General features: G+C 39.4%; 1 protein-coding gene across 1 annotated transcript in view; it reads left to right on the top strand.

The window, feature by feature from the left end:
• Positions 1–18,250, top strand: part of CAPN7 (calpain 7) — a 35,486-nt gene extending 17,236 nt beyond the window's left edge. The window contains exons 11-21 of the mRNA XM_009283569.2: positions 325–431; positions 1,988–2,108; positions 2,351–2,495; positions 4,389–4,488; positions 6,138–6,273; positions 6,733–6,808; positions 9,138–9,283; positions 9,965–10,027; positions 12,682–12,812; positions 13,782–13,874; positions 13,953–18,250. Coding sequence (XP_009281844.1) covers positions 325–431; positions 1,988–2,108; positions 2,351–2,495; positions 4,389–4,488; positions 6,138–6,273; positions 6,733–6,808; positions 9,138–9,283; positions 9,965–10,027; positions 12,682–12,812; positions 13,782–13,874; positions 13,953–14,097 — 1,263 coding nt within the window. The 3' untranslated portion in view covers positions 14,098–18,250. The remainder of the gene's footprint in view (positions 1–324; positions 432–1,987; positions 2,109–2,350; positions 2,496–4,388; positions 4,489–6,137; positions 6,274–6,732; positions 6,809–9,137; positions 9,284–9,964; positions 10,028–12,681; positions 12,813–13,781; positions 13,875–13,952) is intronic.
• Positions 18,251–18,955: the final 705 nt, after the last annotated feature.

Genomic DNA, 18,955 nt, shown 5'->3' with positions numbered 1-18,955 from the left:
TAGAATTGAGCACGATTGATCATTCTCTTATGCTTCCATTGCTCTGAAATTCCAGCTTGTTTCATCAGTTCACTTTCCAGCATTTTTTTTTTTTTTTAGAGGCTATTTGGAAATGGAAATGTTGTTCTAAACTAATAAAATAAGTTTTTATTTGGTTGGGGTTTTTTTAATATAGTCTTAATCTTGAGTCTTTTATGTGTAGGAATATATTGTAACTTGTGTATACTTGATTTCTTTCAAGGCGCCTTTATAATTTGTGTACAGACATCATATGCTTACAGATGGATTATCTATTCTGATTTCTTTTGAATGCTTGCATTTCAGAATATTGATCTCCATGCACTGACTGGTTGGATACCTGAAAGAATTGCTATGCACTCTGACAATCAAGCTTTCAATAAAGATAGTACTTTCAGAATGCTTTATCAGAGGTAGAAGTTTGTTCTTTCCTAAGTAATTAAAATGTTTGCTGTGTAGTAGCTGCGTTACCACTGTCAACGCAGTACAGTCACCACAGATCCTTCGATAGCATTTTGGTACTACTACAAATTATGCTTTATAAAACCTCCATATGCTTTCTGGAAGAAGAAGAATTGAGGTATCGGTGGCTTTGATAGAACAGAAGAGTAAAATATTGTGGAATTTTGTTTGAGGTGATTTTTCTTCTTTACATATGAAGAGAAAAAATAGTAGCCCACTTCCTGATGAAGAAAATAGAATACAGAGTCAGAGAAGAGCAGCTTGGAACCAATATACAAGTTAAAAGTGTTTAAAGAGTAGAAGGAAATGTGTTCTGTGTTCCCACACAGTTCCTCAGAACTTTGGCATTGATCTGCTGTCCTTAGCAAGCAGATATAATATAGTATTTCTAATCATATCACAAGATCTTGGTTATTATGCCCCATTAGTAAATCTCCTGGAGGAGCAGCAAAAGTCTATCAAAACTGCAATACTGATCTTCAGACCTACCATAACAATTCTACTTATGGTGAAAGATATAGCTGTAATTTATAAATGTCAGCTAGCAAGTACTTTGATTTCTTTCAAAACGGCCTTGTGTGACCAGTTTCTTATGCATTTCAGTGCAGTAGAAGGGGGATATTCTGTTGACTGAAACATCTGCATTCATGATAAAAGAGCGTGACTTTCTGCAGGGCTCTTTCAGTTGGTTAGGAGCTCTCAGCTGATGGTCAACAACTCTTCAGATATTCCGGCGTTGCCATTTGGAGGTGTGACTGCAATTAGGATGGGATCTAGCCATTATAGCATCACTGTTGTTCACCAGTGCTAGACCGAAAATGTGTTGATCCATAGTCCAGTGACCCTGTAAACTGTCTAGGGATGCTGGGTATGTACTTGCATTTTAGCGTGAGCTGGGAAGCATGCTAGTGTGTTTTCACAACAATAATTGTTGCAAAATTAACAATTGCAATTCAGAACAATTGCAGAACTCAGTTGTTGTGAGTTGGCAATTCAGACCCTGTAAGGCCCTTGCTGGGGGACACAAAACTTCAGTGTAAACACCTGCAAAAGTATAGAAGCATGAATTCTTAAGGTTTTGGGAAGCTCCTTCAGAATCCTGGGGGTGTGACAGAGTTGTTAATTTGCTATATACAGTGATTGGCTACGTGTTGATGAAACCACATTTGTGTTCAGCTGAAGATCTGTGAAGAGTAGCTTTAAAAAGTGTCACAGATTGAACTTCAGGTTGATAAATGCTGAGTTTTTATTTATAGAAAATATGAAATTATATGAAAATAGTAATTTTTCACTTAAAGCCTATACTTAAATACTGAAAGAAAATGGTTCCACTTTCTCAAGCTTTTTCAGGAGTGATTTCTGCTGACAAAAAAAAAGTATTCCATTTTTTATAAAGCAGGGTCACGCTAACGGACAGTGTAAAAACATACTATTACAGTGTCTGGCAAATGTTAGTTTGCAACTTGCAAGATTTTAATTAAGCTGTTTTTCACCTCTTTTTGAACAGATTTCACAAGGGAGATGTCCTTATCACAACAGCAACAGGGGTGATGTCTGAAGAGGAAGGAGAAAAATGGGGTTTAGTTCCAACCCATGCATATGCAGTCCTGGATATAAGAGAATATAAGGTATCAAGTAAAACTGAAGATGTTTTCAGATGCCTGTTTGAAACCTGTCTGCGATGGTTAGCTACTGATTTTTTGCTCTGATGGCTAATAGAGTTTATTTTGTCTTGAGCTCCGTTGGGAAATTCCAAAAAGCTTAATGATGCTGTATTTTCTTGAGCTATTGGTCCATATTGCATGTTAATATAAATATAAAAATTACCTTGACAAGATGAATCCAACAATTTTATTTTTTATTTCTTTAGGGACTTCGATTTCTTCAGTTGAAAAATCCCTGGAGCCACTTACGTTGGAAGGGACGATACAGTGAAAATGACACAAGAAACTGGACCCCAGACTTACAAAAATACTTGAACTTTGATCCAAGAACAGCTCAGAAAATAGACAATGGTAATAAGGCTTAAAAAGCCACTGTCTTTTCAGATAATGTAGGTCTTTGTGGTGTATCCCTGCAGGAAGGTGGAAAGAAATGCTGAAGCACAAGGAGAGGGAGAGTAAAACAAATACTAGAAACTAAATAGCCCAAAGGTTTAGGAAGTATTTGTGTATTTAAATCCATCGTTTCAGGTTTGTCTGGGGTTTTAAGTAATCTGGACTGTTTAATATATCTCAGATTCATTGACAAGAAATTACCTCCCTGCTTAAGTGTTGCTATCTCAGTATCTGGGTGCGGGGGAGTTCAGTGCAAAGGTAAGATTCTGACAATAAGCTGTGTAATGCTGCTTTTTAATATGTGAATAGACTTTTTGTGGGTTTTTTCCTCCAACATTTGCAAATGTGTATCAACATGCTTACTGTAATCAGTATTTAAATTAGTCTCGCCTGTATTTGAGGTTATGCACTGGAGGAAAGTGGGGTTTTTTTTCCCTTGCATGACATTTATATATCTGTAAACAAATCTTTACATACACTCTATTTCCAGCTGTAAGAATAGATTGAGATCCGTCTTTGAGACAGTGGTATTACTATGTCACTGTCCAGGGAAACCACTTGGAATGATGCCCAGTGTTGTCCCGTCCCATCTTCCCTAGGGAGCAGCAGAGTGTAGCATCTGGAAAGTCGCTGTGGGTTTGCTGGTGGAAGGGCAGGTTGCTGACGGTTTAGAAATTCTGCAGAAGCTGCATTTTTCATTCAGAAAGAGATGTCTGCTCTTCTTATAGTATCCTAGTTGCTGTCTGTCTATATCTGCTGTGAGGGAGCCCTTTTGTTTAGTGCCACTCTATTTTGACAACAGTATGCATCCAAACCTATTAAATTATAGCATTTATTGATAAGCCTCGTGCAAACACATAATGAAAACTTTTAATTTAAATATAAGAATAGCAGCCCTGGCTTTGTTACAGTTATGAGGGATTAGCTTATTATTTATTTACCGATTCATTTAGTAAGGAATTTGTATCTGTAACATCTAGTAGTTAAAATTTATATAAAATTACATTAATAATTTTAAGGGAGTTGTTTCTTCTGACTGGGTTTACACTCTGGTCTTGTTGTCTATGTGTGTAGCTATTATGCCTGCTTTTTTTTTTTTTTTTTTTTTTTTTTTTTTTTTTTTTTTTTTTTTTTTTTTTTTTTTTTTTTTTGTGCTGCAAGATCTGCAACTGCCTATGTCAGAGACTTGAATTATAAGGCTGTTACCTTTTTGAGAGTTCATTTCATCAGGAATCTGTCAGCTTGCAGGCATTGTTGTTGGCTGGAGTTGCAATTAAGGGAGCTATGGAGAATTAGAATAAATGCATGAGAATGTTGTAAAGATGAAGCTGATTCAGGGTGCCAAAGCAAGTCACGTAGGTGTTGGATGAAGTATCTTAGAAATACATTCAAACATACTCACGTGTTGACTGAATACTTGGTTGTGCTGGATGACTACTGAAGTAGGTTGTTGAATTGGGGGAACCTGTTTGACTCTGTAATTCCCACCACCCCCCCAACCCCCCCCCGAAACCTAGGAGGGGGGAGGTGGGTCAGAATCACCTAATGATGTCTCTTTCAATACAACAGATTCTCTCATACTTTCTGCTTAGTGCTTGATAACGAAAAGCGTTCTGACAGCTTCAGAAAGTCCTTGATTATAAGCAGAGACTAAGTTGTTTCTCTTGGTTTAGCTTGTTTGTTTTGGGGGTTAAGTCTGAATTTAGGAATTTGGGCAATGCAGATGTTACTACTAAGTTTTACAGATATGTTGGTTTATATAAGCTATATCATTTGCCTGGAAAGAGACTTTTGAAAAACAAGTAAAATCAGGTGTCTGGTAAGGAAACAATAACAGCATTTCCTTTTTAGGCATTTTCTGGATTGCCTGGGAGGACCTGTGCCAGTACTATGATGTTATTTATTTGAGTTGGAACCCAAGTCTTTTTAAAGAATCTACATGTATTCACAGGTTGGTCCAAGAGAGAAAATTTTTGTGTCGATATCTGACTAAATGTTCTGATGTGGTGTTTCCTTCCTTCCATTCTTCCTAGTTACAGCTGAAGAGGTTGAACTCCAACCGTGCTCTCTTGAGCCTGACTTTACACTTCTAAATTCTCAGCCCAGGCTTTGTTTTTGACTACTTCTCTAACATTGTTGAAACTCCAGTGACCTTTGTGATGTTGCTGTGGACCTAAGGTTGTGTAACCAGATTCTGACCTCAGTCCCACATCTCTCTATCAGAACAGAAATCAGATTTTTGTGCAGTCCATCTTTAAGCAGTGACCAGTCAGTGCTTCAGTGACCTAGTTTTTATTTGGAATTCATTTTCCTGGCCAGTTGCAAGTCATTTCTGCAGAGCCTGTTGTCTTAGAGGGTGTGTTCACTGATGTCAGAGTAGTTTAATTCCATTTCTCACCAGTTGTGTAGTTATCGTTAAGTCGTCTTCCTTGCCTGCTGACTTTTTTCTGAACATGATACCTGTCTCCTACCTAGTATCCATCACATTCAGTCTTTTTGTCACCCAGTTTGAGGATAAGCGTGTGTCTCAGTTTCAGAAAGCACTTTGCCACTGCTTCCACACTGTTTCTGTGCATGTTAGCTCTGCACAAGCTCCTTCATCCATAGTGCAACTGCTGAGCTTATCTGTAACGGCTCCTTCCATCTTCACCACAGTGTATTTTAGAATTAATTTGAACATGATGTAGCAAGATGAGGTAATGTGTATGCTAATCTCAAAGCTCATCTACTAGTCTGTCTTTCCTTATATTAGTGATTGTTGTAACCCCTGTGTAGGGAAATGCCTAGCACAGTGGCAATTGCCACAAAAAGCGGAGTAATGATGGTGATAACTTGAAGCTTAGTTGATAACGTGGCCTTTCACACATGCCGTTCAGTTTTAAGTGTGGGAGGGTCAATGGGACTTATGAGTAGTTTTATCCACTTCAGCTCCCCGCATGCCACGCTTTGCATTCAGTCATCAGCACTTCTTGTTTTTTCATACCTTATTTTCCTTGCCTAGACAGTTCACGAGGCAGCAGGCAGATTTTGCAATAGGGTACCTCACATATTATTTTTTTTTTTTTTTTTTTAACACTTCATGCAGGCACTCTTCCAAACATAAAACAGATCAAATTTTAAAAGAAAAATTACCCAAATAAAAAACTGGAGGGAAAAATTTAGCAAGCTTTTGGAACTCACCATAGCTTACATACGGAGTCTTACAGTTAGAAAAGCATCGGTGTTTTTCCCTTCATAATAAATGCGGTGTGTGCAATCATTACAATAATTGGCTAGCCTGGGCTCCCTGAAGGGCTCAGCTTTTTCTGTGCTTTGTGTGGTTGCAGTCACCATAGCAAACAGCCAATCTGTTTGTATTTAGCGCTTTTTTGTTACCGCACTTGTATTGTAGTGAAGTCATTTATAAAACAAAACTGTAAGAGAATGCTTTTGACACTAGTGCATTACGTAACTACTGTCATAGCTTCCTGCAGAAAATTAGCCTTCGGTAATTTTGTTACTGCTGATGGGCAGCTCTGTGTATATGTAGGATTTGGAGTTAGTTTTCAAAGCACAAAATAGCATCTTGCTCATCTCATAACGTCTCTGTATTACTTTCAGCACTTGGGACGCAAAGCAAGGTCCGGTGAAGGATGCCTACAGCCTGGCCAATAATCCTCAGTACAAGCTAGAGGTCCAGTGTCCACAAGGCGGTGCTGCCGTCTGGGTTCTGCTTAGCAGGCACATCACAGATAAGGTGCCGGGTTCTTTTCCTGTATTACGAGTTCTGCAACGTCTTCCGTAAATCTTTCTGCATAGCTTTCTGTTATTAGTATATTACTGCTTACGTTTTCGTGTTCAGGTATGTGTGCCTATGGATATGTGTAAATTTTAAATTCAGCAGGTACACGTACCTACAAACAAGATTGTTGAAACAGACCCAGAGTAAAAATTGAGCTAAGTGATTATATTCCACCATAAAGGTTCTGAAGTAACTTTGAATCCTGGGGCCTGAACTGTTAGAAGTGAAATTAGTGGCAGTTTATTTACTTCAGGTATTTTGAAAAGAATTGGATGGGGTATCTCAATAAATACAAATATCAGATCATAACGTGTGGTGATCGAAGGGGATGATAGAACGCCTGCTTGGTTCTGATTAAGCATTAGTTACGTTCCACAGAAGTGTACAACTCTACTTGATTTGTGTTTTTTATAGGATGACTTTGCACACAATCGGGAATTCATTACAATGGTTGTATACAAGACTGACGGCAGAAAAGTTTACTATCCAGGTTAGTGTACCTTAATTGTCAAGAAGATGATGTTAGAAATAAATGAAGAATTGCAAAGGATATTGTGGAGAGGAAAGGCACAGTTTGCTTTAAAACTAGATGCCTCGCTCTAAGAGGTCCATCTTCTGAAATAGTTGTTTAGCCCTGTTTGACCACCTTCAGCAGTCTACGCTGAAGGAACAAACTGAGCTGCACATGTCAGAAGCACACTAAGAGGTCTATGTAGTCCTGCTGACACTTACTTTGGCACAGCATTTTCTTTATTATTCTGTTTATTTTGCAGTGGCAGCAGTTAATGCTTAGAGGGAACAGGTGTTGTGCTTCTGTTTACCTGATAGCACAATTATTTCCCACATTTGTGAAATTATTTAAAGGTTTATGGCTTCCACTAAATGAAAATAATCAAGGTTAATTGTTTATGAACTTGGCTTAGTAAAGTACCTAAGCAAGCTCATGAGATACAGCTGAACACTTGAACATATTTCAAAGTACCAGGTATGGAATGTTTAAGAAAAATATTTAGATGTTCAAATTTTATCAGAGTATTACTCTTGGTCATTATAGGTCAGATTCTACTCACCTTGGCTTTTGGAGCTTTGTTGTAGCTGCGAAAAAGCCATGTGTGTTTATTTCAAGACAGATAGCAGATCTGAAACACAGGTTGAGACACGGGAAGTAAAGGTAAGGCCCAGGTTGAATGGATAGGGTAGACTGCAACTTTAAGGTATGGCTAATAGTGTCATATTTTTATTTCTTCTTCACATCAAGTTAGAGGTCTCAGTGTAAAAATATTCCTTGGGAGAATTCAGTGAAGGTGCCTCCTAGGACAGGTCGGACTCGGCCTGTTGCTTTTACAGATAGGGAACCTCTTTAGAACCAGGGTTGCATTCAGGTAGCTGCTCATGCAACAGATAATAGCAACAGTTAATTAGAGAGTAGCTCTTAAAGCTCTTTTCAACCAAGAGTGGAATTCATGGGGTTTTTTATATTGGAACGGCTGGTAAGGGTTGCATTGTTCATCTCTGGTCTTGTTCAGTGAACTCTGCCATCCAATTCCCTTAGAATCCAAGCTGTCTTTCTGTGGAAAGCATCTGTTGAGACCTGACCAAATCATCATCTGTTTTGCAAGAGCTGATCTTGTTAAAGCATCTGCTTCTCCTTACAGCCCAAGACATGCTTCTGGTGTTTCTAGTACTTGTAGCAGTGCTTATTTTACATGTCTGTCTTACTGAAAACATTCTTAACTGGGCAAACCAAACACATTTGTATAGTGGAGGGAATTGTTCGGTTGTGCTTGAAAGAGAGTCTTCCAGCAAGACCACTAGCAAGAACTGGATGATTCATATGTTTTGTCCCGCTACCCAAACTCTTTTATAAACTTTAATCTCACGAGCTCAAACTCGTTTAAAACCTTTTTCCATGGAAATAGATTGGTCAAGCTGCAGTATTATTTTTACCATCTGTTAAAATAAGATCCATACAAAGCAGGTTAATCCCTTGGCACTGAGGCCGGGATTTCCCATTCCTAAGCTGCTCATTGTTTTATATTAATCCTTTCCCCTCTCCCATGTTGCTTTGTGGAAGAAAATAAAAGGACCTGATCCTGGGTTTATTGAAGTAGTTGGCTAGACTTGGTCCTGCTTTGCTGAAATTAAAAGAAGTCTGGAAAGAACCAATTAGAGGCCAAATAACAAATTACATTGTCTAATTGTAAAAGCAAGTATTTGGGATGTTTATAATAAGTACCGCATGCACATTGGTACTGGGATGCAACTACATCTGTGTAATGATCACAAGGATTTGGAGAGAGAGAGACAAAGTGTGTGTCAGTTAAAGAAATTAACATGTTTTAAAGTCTTGTTTACCCAGTGGCCAAAGATTTTGGCAGCTTGCATTCTGGAACTGTCCAGCCAATAGAGAAAGAACAGACTCCTCAGATTTTGAGAGTGCTCAAACATTCCTTATCTTTCTCTTTAAGTTTCAACATAATCACAGTAGGTCTCCTTTGAATAGTGACATTGGTGGGAGATGGATAAGCAGTACTTGCAAGTCATGGGATTTACGCCGTACTTTCAAGTGCAGAATTTGTGTCCTGTCATGTGTGATGTACCTCTCCTGAAAATAATAGTTGCTCTTAAGCAACTGTTCTTTTTATGAGCAAATCTTGAGGCTCTGTTCTTTTGAGAGCACTCAAGTCTGCTTACAGTCTAACCTTAGTACCAACAGTCTGACTTTCCTGGCAAAATTCACTGATATAAAATGGCTAAGAAGTTTACCAAGCCGGGGGATTTTTTGATCCTGGAAAAGTGTTCATCCTTTTCTTTTTCAGCTGATCCTTCTCCTTATATCGATGGTATTCGGATCAACAGTCCTCATTACCTGACCAAGATAAAGCTGACCTCTCCAGGGTCCCATACGTTTACCTTGGTGGTGTCCCAGTATGAGAAACAAAACACTATCCATTACACCATCAGGGTATGTAGTGTTGATTTCATAATGAATGTAAACAATTAAGCTATAAAGTGTCCTTCATTTGCAAGTTTGAGAAAAAAGTGTACTTCTGGATCGATATTGTTATTTTTGGGGAGGGAGGCTATGAATGATGGAGCAGAACCACTGGATGAAGTGCTTGATAATGTTCTCTATTGTAGTTAAGACAATATAGTGTGTGTGGTTTTAGTAATGAAATTTAGTAATGAAATCAGCTGAAAAATACTTCTAGTTCTTAGACTAAAAAATTAACATCTGTGTACAGGCAGAGCATTGGCTCTCTGTGTATCCAAAATAAGTGTATTTTAGATCCCAGTTAAGATTTAAAGTTTTTTGACTTCTCTAAGTCCTTGGACTTAGTATTTGGGTTTTTCTGTTAACTGCTGAGTCATGTGATGATCAGTGCTACATGTCTCTTTTTGACACCGAAAAAAGTAAAATGCAGATTGTTTCCGTTTTTCTTTCATAAAAATTAAGTCTTGTTAGTCCCAGCACTATCCTGGATTTTGAGTTTCAGATGGGGTCGTCTGATGAGTAATATAGGCATGTAGTGAACAAGTATCTAAAAATGATGTGTAGGCAATTCTGCTTTTTTTTTAATGTGTCGTGATTTCATATGAAAAGTGCAAGATGGATGTGTGATCAGCTTCTTCTTTTACAACACAGGTGTATTCCTTGTGCAAGTTCACCTTTTCCAAGATTCCTACACCTTACACCGTTTCCAAACGGGTAAAGCACTATTTTCTTTTATGGGTCACTGGATAATAACTTTGGCTTTTCCATATTTGAGATGTACAAGGTTTTTAAATACATTTTTATACTACTGCCCAAAAATGTCAGCTTAGGCCATCTTTTAACAAATGAAACTTCTTAACTAAAGCTTAATCTAAACATCATTAGCACAAGACCAATCCTGTACTCAAGTTACATATAATTTGCCAAACAATTAGCTGCACTGTTAGCATCATTCATACCAACATAGAACTCCCTGGGCTGACTCACGCTGTTCACACCACTCTGGATGGATGGTGGCTTAACTTTCACTGGCATTTGGTATATAAGCTCCACCTCTGTTGCAGAGTGTGTTGTTACAGCTGTACCATTGCAGATATACTGCAAAGCCTTTGTAGAACAGACTGGCCTTTAGAATAACAACCTGTACCCTAACATGTAATTACTCTGCAGAGATCAGGTTGTGCTAGTACTACTGCAGAGTAAAAACCCTGCAAGAGCGTTGCTCACTTTCCCTTAGGAGAATTGCATAATTTTCTTGGAAAAACTCTTGGCACGATGGGACAAAGTCAGCAATGGCAAACCAAAGGCACCAGTAGCAAGACTGTGACAAACGGACTTAGGATGGCAATATCACAATACATTAATATGTTCCTAAATTTTGCAAAGACATCCCAAAGGTCTGTAACCACTGGGATAAGCACTCACATTGCCGAACAGGGTCAAGGCAATATACCCATGGCACATTTCATGTAGAAATGCATAGCATAGCTGGGGCAAGAGCAAAAAACTTGACTGAAATTAGGTCAGAAGCTCAGGCAGTCTTGGGGCCAGCTGCTGTTCGTTTTTCAGCTGTCAACATGAGCTGCAGTTACACCTTCAGCTGAAGTATAAATACAGCCAAGAGCTCACAGGGTAAAGTAATGTGCATGTATTTTCATGTATTAGCAATTTTATCCTCAAGAAAGAATAAGCCAGCAGCTGTTAACTTTAATCTCTGTACCTACCATGCATATCCTGGGGAATCCTACTACAGGCAGAAGTCTTCTGTCCAAACAGTAACTTCTTCTGGAGGAGAGAAACAAGGCTAGTTTGAGCCACAGTGGAACAGTCTATTTTTTAGAACGCTCATGCCTGAAGCCAAGGATTACATTACTTTGTGTGGTCAGGGGGACATGTTGGCTAGGCTCTTGAGTTCAGACAGTGTTTCGTACCAACTGTTATTTCTGGAACAGCCCCTTGAAGCTAGCCTGTTCTGGAGAACGGTAAGTGGCTAGAGAGAGTCCTGGGAACAGCGAGACAATTTGCTTGGTTCTTCCAGAAACCATTGTTCTTTTTAGCTCTTAAAAACTGGGCTCAGTTTGGGGGAAATGCTTTAGGAGGTCAAAAACTCATTGAAGGTGACCAGCCTGTTTGAGGCAGGACATCTGTTTTATGTTGTATTATGTTTCAAAAGAAAATTAAGTATGTGGAAACCTCCCGTTAATTATTTGAAGATGTCTGTCTCGTATTCAAATAAAAGGCGCGTTCTATCTATCCAAGGCCAGCTCTGTCTCTCTGATTAAATACAAGAAGTTAGTTGCCTGTGCTTAATGCTTATTTGGTGCTTGCTTAGCAGTCATCATGCTTAAAAACAAGCAGATAACTAATTCACAGTTTACCAGTAAAAGCAAGTTCTGTTAGATATCTTCTTTTATACTAAAGTTGAGTGGTCACCTCTGGAGCTCACCAAGCCCTGGGGGGATTCCTGGAACTAAGTGCAGCAGAGGTGGAAAAGCCCTGGAAAGCTAACAGCACACAGCAGTTTTAGGTTCCTGGGTAGTAGTATGGCAGGGGGAGAAATCCCCTTTGCTTCCAAACTCGCCATATTTGAGGTTTTTGGACACTGAGTAAAAAGAAATTAAATCACAAGAAAAAAATGTTGCTCCTTGCTGATTTGACAGAAAGGGGAGGGAAGTAACAGGAGAAATGGATCTCGGCTATAAATTTGTGTGAATGCCTGGCGTGTCTTACAAATCTAACCTTTCGGTTTAATGGCTAGGAGGAGGAACTTGCAAACAGATGGGCTGTTTCTCAAAATCTGAGCAGCATTTTTCCTCCTGTATGTCTTTGTCCTTGCAGAATCTGTCCTTACGGATATCTTGTCCCTGTAATGCCGGTTCTCGGAGTGCGTAGAGGTGAATGGACAATGCTGGCGGAAGCGATTTCAAAAGGAAAGGTTACAACACAAGTAGTGTTGTACTTCCTGTGCTACTGCTGTTTCTCATTTAGCACAACAGAGGAGTGTCTGAGGAAAAAAAAAACCAAAAAACCTGCATAGTCCAGTAGTCATGGGATAGATGGGAATAGAGATCCTTCGTTAGATGCAATTTGTCATAGTCAGAAACAGTCACTTGGTACTTATTTAATATAAGCTGAAAAATACAGTACACATAAATGATCTAAGGCTTTGATCGAGGTGGGTGGAGGACTGCAGTGAAACTTTCTCAATACTTAACAGCGTCTTTCACTTGCACTTTAAAAATTAGGAGAGATTACTAAAGTCAGTGACCTCTAAAGTGAGAGGAGCCTCTGGTCTTGTTTGTGTATAAATCAGCAATACAAATCCTCAGGATATAAAGTATATTTTCTGTACTTTTGACTTCCTTCAGGTTAATGGACAGTGGAAAGGTCATAGTGCTGGAGGATGTGGAAATTTCAGAGACAGCTACAAAAATAACCCCATTTATCAGTTCCAGCTGGACAAGAATGGGCCATTACTAATTGAACTACGGGGACCGAGGTTTGTAGAGAATAAGCGTGCATCAACACAGCAAGAGTATTACTTCTTCCTCTTAAACTAATTACGATCATAATTCCTTTTCTTTTGTAGTAGAGCTAATATGCAGGATACTAAACCCTTACAGGCTCTCAAATAATGGCCTCTGCAGTAGCTTCAGCTCTGAAAGCGCATTTATGCTGCCACTAGCAGGCCAGGGGAAGTACTGGACGTCAGTGCCCTATAGAGTAGACCTACGCAGGTCAAATTCCTTTGGCAAAATTCATGATCTGCCTCAAAATACCAGTATACAGTGCTTCTAAATAGCAACATCTCATGACATGCAGTCAAGTGTTTTATCTTATCTTTTGCAAAGCTGGACAGTGGGCCCCACAAAATGGCAGCACTTCTTTATCCACCCTCCCTCTTTGAGGAAACTCCTCCTCTCATGAAACGAAGACGAGTGCAAAGGTGTGGCTCTACTGTTCCACTAATTGAGCGGAGGGTTTTTTCTGCACTTGCAGATCATATTTGGGTAGTTTGAATGACAGGGGCAGTGGTGCCTGTCACATGCGTTAACAGGTAGTAGACAAACTGTCCCATGTTACAGTGCAACATGAGAAATTCAGCTGAGATCACTGACAGTGATTCTTCTGACAGCGATCAGATCACACCCCAGGATCTGTGCCATGTGGCACCCGAGTATGTCACCACAAGTTTAACTACTTGAAGTCTGCTTTAGTGCAGAGGCAGGCGTCTAGCAGGCATTTTCCATATAGTCTATAGCCTAGTTCTGAACCTGAAACGTGTTCCGTCTTCCTTCAGATTCTACATTCATGTCGTGGTAAGTTTGACTTAGTGTTTCCATCACAAATGTGACAAAACTTTTAGATGTCTTCCAGTTATACTGTGTAGTTTTTAATGAATAGCCCTCTTCATGGTAATCCTGATGACCCAAATAACTAAAGTAACAGCCTGTCATGTCACTTGCAGGCAATACAGCGTTGGTTTTGAACTCGTCACGGTCTCGACAGTAGGAGATCCTGGCTCCCATGGCTTTCAGAAAAAGAGCAGTGGTGACTACAGGTAATACTCAATGAAGTCTTAGAGGTTTGAGATATACTTCAGATCTTAGTTCTAACAGCTGGTTTTTTTTAATCATAGGTGTGGATTTTGCTACTTGGAAGTGGAGAACATCTTTGCTGGAGTTTACAACATTATCCCCACCACATTCCTGCCTCAGCAAGAGGGTCCTTTTTTCTTAGATTTTAACAGTGCTACTCCTCTTAAGGTATCACAGCTGCAGTGAGGAGACAGATCTGTGCATTACCGTTTAAGGAGGTGGTTTTGATCTGTCCTACAGTCTGAGAACAGGTGAATAACTCTTACTACACGCGTATAAGAAAATTACATTCTAAGTGATAGCCAAAAGCATGGAATCACCGATTGGCCAGTTAATTGTGGTAGACAGTTAGCTGTGGTTTTTGCTGCTATGGTATTGGAGCAAGCACTGTTCAACAGGCTTGTGAACGGGCTAAAATGCTTATATTCAAATGAACTGGCAGAACTCAATTTATCGCAATTTTTTCCACACTTCAAATTGAGGTCTAGTGAGTCAAGAGAAAAAATAACATTGAAATTCTCTTCTCCCAAAATACAGGGTATATGGGTTTAAGATTTTATTCTTAAAAGTAAACATATAAGAAAAAATATTCTTGTGTATTCTGCTTATTCAGTCTCAGGACCAAATAGCTCTTACTACATATTTGTGCTGCTATCTTGAATGTTTTCCACGTTGAACTAGTTCTCGCATCGAAGTGAAAATTTACTGCTGCTGAGCATGTACTATTACTGACTAACATGCTCAGCTTATCTAGAATATGTACATAGGAGTAAAGGAAAAGGAAGATTCCCACTTTAGCTATTTCTAAAAGAAAAGCAACGGCTTCACTCGTGTTACATGTACTTTGAGAGCTGTTATTCCTATCTGTATTACTTTATACATAATATTACAGCACAAGGTACTCTGTGGCTTTCTTCCTACTAGCTGCAAGACCTAGCTTGATCCAGATCAGCAGGAAAATCGGGAGGTTAGCCAGCAACAGCATACAGACAGTGCACAGCACACCCTTCAGTTAGTTAGCAGGTGTGAAAGGCTTTCATCTAAAGCTGCACTGTAAGATTCTCTGTATCTACTGAGGTAGTCTCATTTGCTGGTGCGAGGAGGTAGGGAACTACCCACCGTCAGCATCCCAGCAAAGAAACGTTTTATCCTTGACATTTTTATAAGTATTCAGCTTGTAGGGGAAGGATCATTTAAACCTCTCCCCCTAATAAACCACAGCCGCAAGAAATGCACTTGCTCATCCCATTATACAAGACATCCTTTAACAGGTACCTTTTTCTTCTGAGTTGAAACCAGTGAGTGAATTGAGCGCTTGGCCAGTGCCATCAATAGGAGTAGGGTCAGAGTTCTTAAGAAAATAGTGGAAGTGACACTTCACAAATAAGGTTTTTTTTAGAAGCCTACTATCTGTGCTCTTCCTCCAGAAGACCTATATACATTGTATCTGAAGAGGATTAAAGATAACTAAGTTTTTCATTTAAATACTAACTGCCTCACTGATCCTAAAATGCATTGGTTTTTGTCTTTTTACAAACGGCAGACTTAAAATTCCACAGTATTTGACAGTTGGGGGAGAGGGTGTTTTTAAAACAAGCCATAGGAGGTTCTTTGCCATTCAGGTTGGTTTGGCAGTTTTCCAAGCAAAAAGATAGCATTTAAATCTTATTTTAGAGCACAGGTGCCATTTGGTCATTGGGAAACTGAGCACACATGCTACAGGAGTACCAGAAATATTATCTGTGGGCTAAAATTGTTCCCACAGAAGTCTGCTATTAGCCCTCTCCAGAAAGTACAAGATCCCTTTTGTTTCATTTCCTTCATCAGACAGCTGCTTAACAAATGTCTAGCTTTAAAAGGGCATTGAAAACACACGCCTTTCTGACTGCAGTTCCCTCAAAGACCATCTGGGCTAGGAAATTTGTGACAAGTTTGTCACAGTGTGACTTACCTTCTTTTGCAGGGAAGCTTCTGATGATTATTGCAACAAATCAACACAGGAACAGCATGGGCTCAAGCTGAGCAAAAAACAAGTTAGGTTCTTTGTGGTTATCCTCGGCCTTGGGGAATATGTGCCAAGGACCGCTTCATCCCTACAAAATTAAAATTTCATTCAACTCACATTTTCCCTACAAATCTGTGTTATGTTTTTAGCCCAGGCTAAACCAGAGTGGCAGTGGAGTCTTGCATATATTTTATCACCTGTGAAGTTAGAGGTAGTTAGGAAGTCTCAACTGAGTATATTTTTGACAGTACAAAAGGCAGATGCCAGAACTGCCAGCTTTTAGTACCAAGTTCTTGCACATCCTCGGCTGTTTGAGATCAAGCTGGTAGACTTCCCTACAGTAAAATCTGTAGTTGGTTTCCACTCTGCAGGAAGGTTTTCTCTTTCTCCCCACCCTCCAGCCCAAGCACAAGCTAGTGCCAAAAGCTTATGCTGGATGAAACAAGCGCCAGGCTCAACGTCTATACTGTACTGAACTAAAAGCAAGGAATACTGGACAAAGGCATTAAGGACAAAGGATCCTGTCTCCACCAGGATACACTCACACTACTCACACATACAGCACAGTCAGTGGATTGGGCTCATCCCCATAACTGCACAGGATTTAAGCTTAGTATCAGTGTCCTTTATAAGGCAAGTCCTATTCAAACATTGCACCTACATAGGCTACTAGAATACCATCGCTGTACATTTCCCTTCACACGTTCAGGTGGAATATTTAAAAGAAAATACAGAATCTTCTTAAAAATAAGTCTGCAGATTCTGGTTGTGGCAAAGTAATTTTACAACAAAATTTTCTTGCCCTTTTTTCTTAGGAAAAAAATGTTCATGTAAGCACTTAAGATTTGCTTTGATATTTTCTGTCAGATACATACTTCTATATTTTTTCCACAAATAAATATGGAAAAATTATTGGAGAGTGAAATGATCCTTAGATTATAACACAGCCTCAGACCAATATGTAGGTTAAGCTTTTTTCCCCGCCTACACCATTTAGCATTATTGATGCATAGGACAGAGAATACTAGATGCTGATGTAAGCACAGAAATGTCATGCAGCAAGACTTTCAGAAGACCCATGTGTGCAAAAACTGAAATATCTGCACAACAGCTCGGACTGTAACAAAGGTACATCGGTCATGTTACTTGAGTTCCAGTTAGACAGTCCTGTCTAAGTCTTCTCTGCCTGTAAACATGCAATTCAAGCTTTTAAACATTAAAATACAAAGCCTCATAAAATATACCACCAAGCATCCTGCACTCCTAAGTCGCTTGTCACACACCGTACAGTTCTGAACTACCACCTGAGCTACAGCATGAGGGGGATAACTGACAAAGCGAAAGCCAGTTGCTGTAAGGGGCTTTAAGAGGATTTCCACTTTCTTTGATTCACTAAGGGAAGACTACTGCAAAGAAATGATTTTTAATTCTCTATCATCAGTGGTGCAGAGGGCTAACTGGAGATAGCCTCTTCAGAAGTTTTGACATTCCCCCTACTTACAGACTGCAAAGCCTTTTCTGTGTATTTTTTTTTTTTTTAAATCCTACCTTAAAGCTCCATACAAGACCCCATAATGCTGCTGTTTGTAGCTCAGGGTGAGACACCCCACAGACAAACACACACACACAGAGCCCCCAGTTTGTTTTGTTAGGAAGACACAGGTTAGTCCTTGGTTAATCGGATCGATCCATCAGTTCTCAAGGACTCAGTGAGCGGTAGTGCATGGATGAGTGGTATCAACAGCTTCTATCCCATCTGCCCCGTGAGCCTGAGGTTCAGTCCTAGTTTCCTGATGCAAGTTTCATGTAACTATTTTGTACAGTAATTATGCACTTGACCACACAATCTATGCGGTGTTTGAACAGCCAGCTATTTAGAATTAAGTTTGTGTACATATGGTAGAGATTTTCATCGCTTTGTCAAAAAGGACATTTAAATTGTTTGGTAATACCAAAGAGGAGTAGAATTCCTAGGTTAACAATTGCTTTATACATTCTCACTTCAGGGCAGCTGAAGTGATCACATATACTTTGATACACCAGAGGCTTATTTTTATACCCATGAAGGCAGCTAGCATCATGTTACACTTCAGAATGCAGAAAGAGCTCCTACTGGAGAAAGCTTGTTCATTTGCCTGTACTCCGTAGTGATGTATGTTCATTTAAGTTTGTCATATTTATAATTATGGCTTTTATGAAGTTTAAAATAAATTAATGGAAACCTCATTTTATTAGACACGCAGTTCTGCCTGTTTGCTTGCACATTTGAAGTGTGATTTACCTGCCAAGTCCGGGGGGTCGCCGAAGGAAGGCGGCTGCAGCAAGATCTTTAAACAAATCTTGCAGAAGCGTGGTGTAAAAGTAAGGGTATGGTGGGTCCCTCACCCTTTCGTACTTCCTGATCAATGGTTTTACCCTGCTGGGAGCTGAATCCAATCAGGACATATGCAAGGCAGCGCACGCAACTATTTTTAGATCCTGCTGAACATAAAATTAATTCATTGCCCAAGTGCAGGGAGTTGGGGTTTCCAGTCAGAACTGGCAAGACGAGAGGAAATTTGATAGCAAAAGAGGGTAAAAACCAAACAAAACCAAACCAAAAAAAATACCGAAACAACCCAGGAAAGCGTAATAGGGGTTTGACTGGCAAGTCTGCAAAAATAAGATATTCGACCACAAATACCTCTACTAATTTTTCTAACTGTGCAGCACAGTTAAGTAAAAACATTTAATATAATGTGGCACTTCTGTACTGCTTTTCATTTCGTATTTAATACTGTCAATTCCAGCTTTTCCCCAAGTATTGGTCACATCAGAAGCTGGAACCATTGACTTCCTTCCTAAGCATTTATTGGGCTGGGAAATGCTACCAATGGCAGAGTTCAGCCTTCAGGTCTGTATAAATATTTAAAGCTATTACAGCTTAACGGCTATAACGTGTTGAATCTAGTTTTTATGAAAACAGGTTTCTTTACCTTCAATTCCGCACGGCCTTACAGCAAATTTCAGCAGCATTAAGTACAGAGGTGTTAGGTAACA

This window comes from Aptenodytes forsteri, unplaced genomic scaffold, assembly GCF_000699145.1.
Source record: "Aptenodytes forsteri isolate BGI_AS27 unplaced genomic scaffold, ASM69914v1 Scaffold662, whole genome shotgun sequence".
Classification (NCBI taxonomy): domain Eukaryota; kingdom Metazoa; phylum Chordata; class Aves; order Sphenisciformes; family Spheniscidae; genus Aptenodytes; species Aptenodytes forsteri.
The sequence above is the reverse complement of the archived record's forward strand: the minus strand, read 5'-3'. Positions and strand labels throughout refer to the sequence as shown.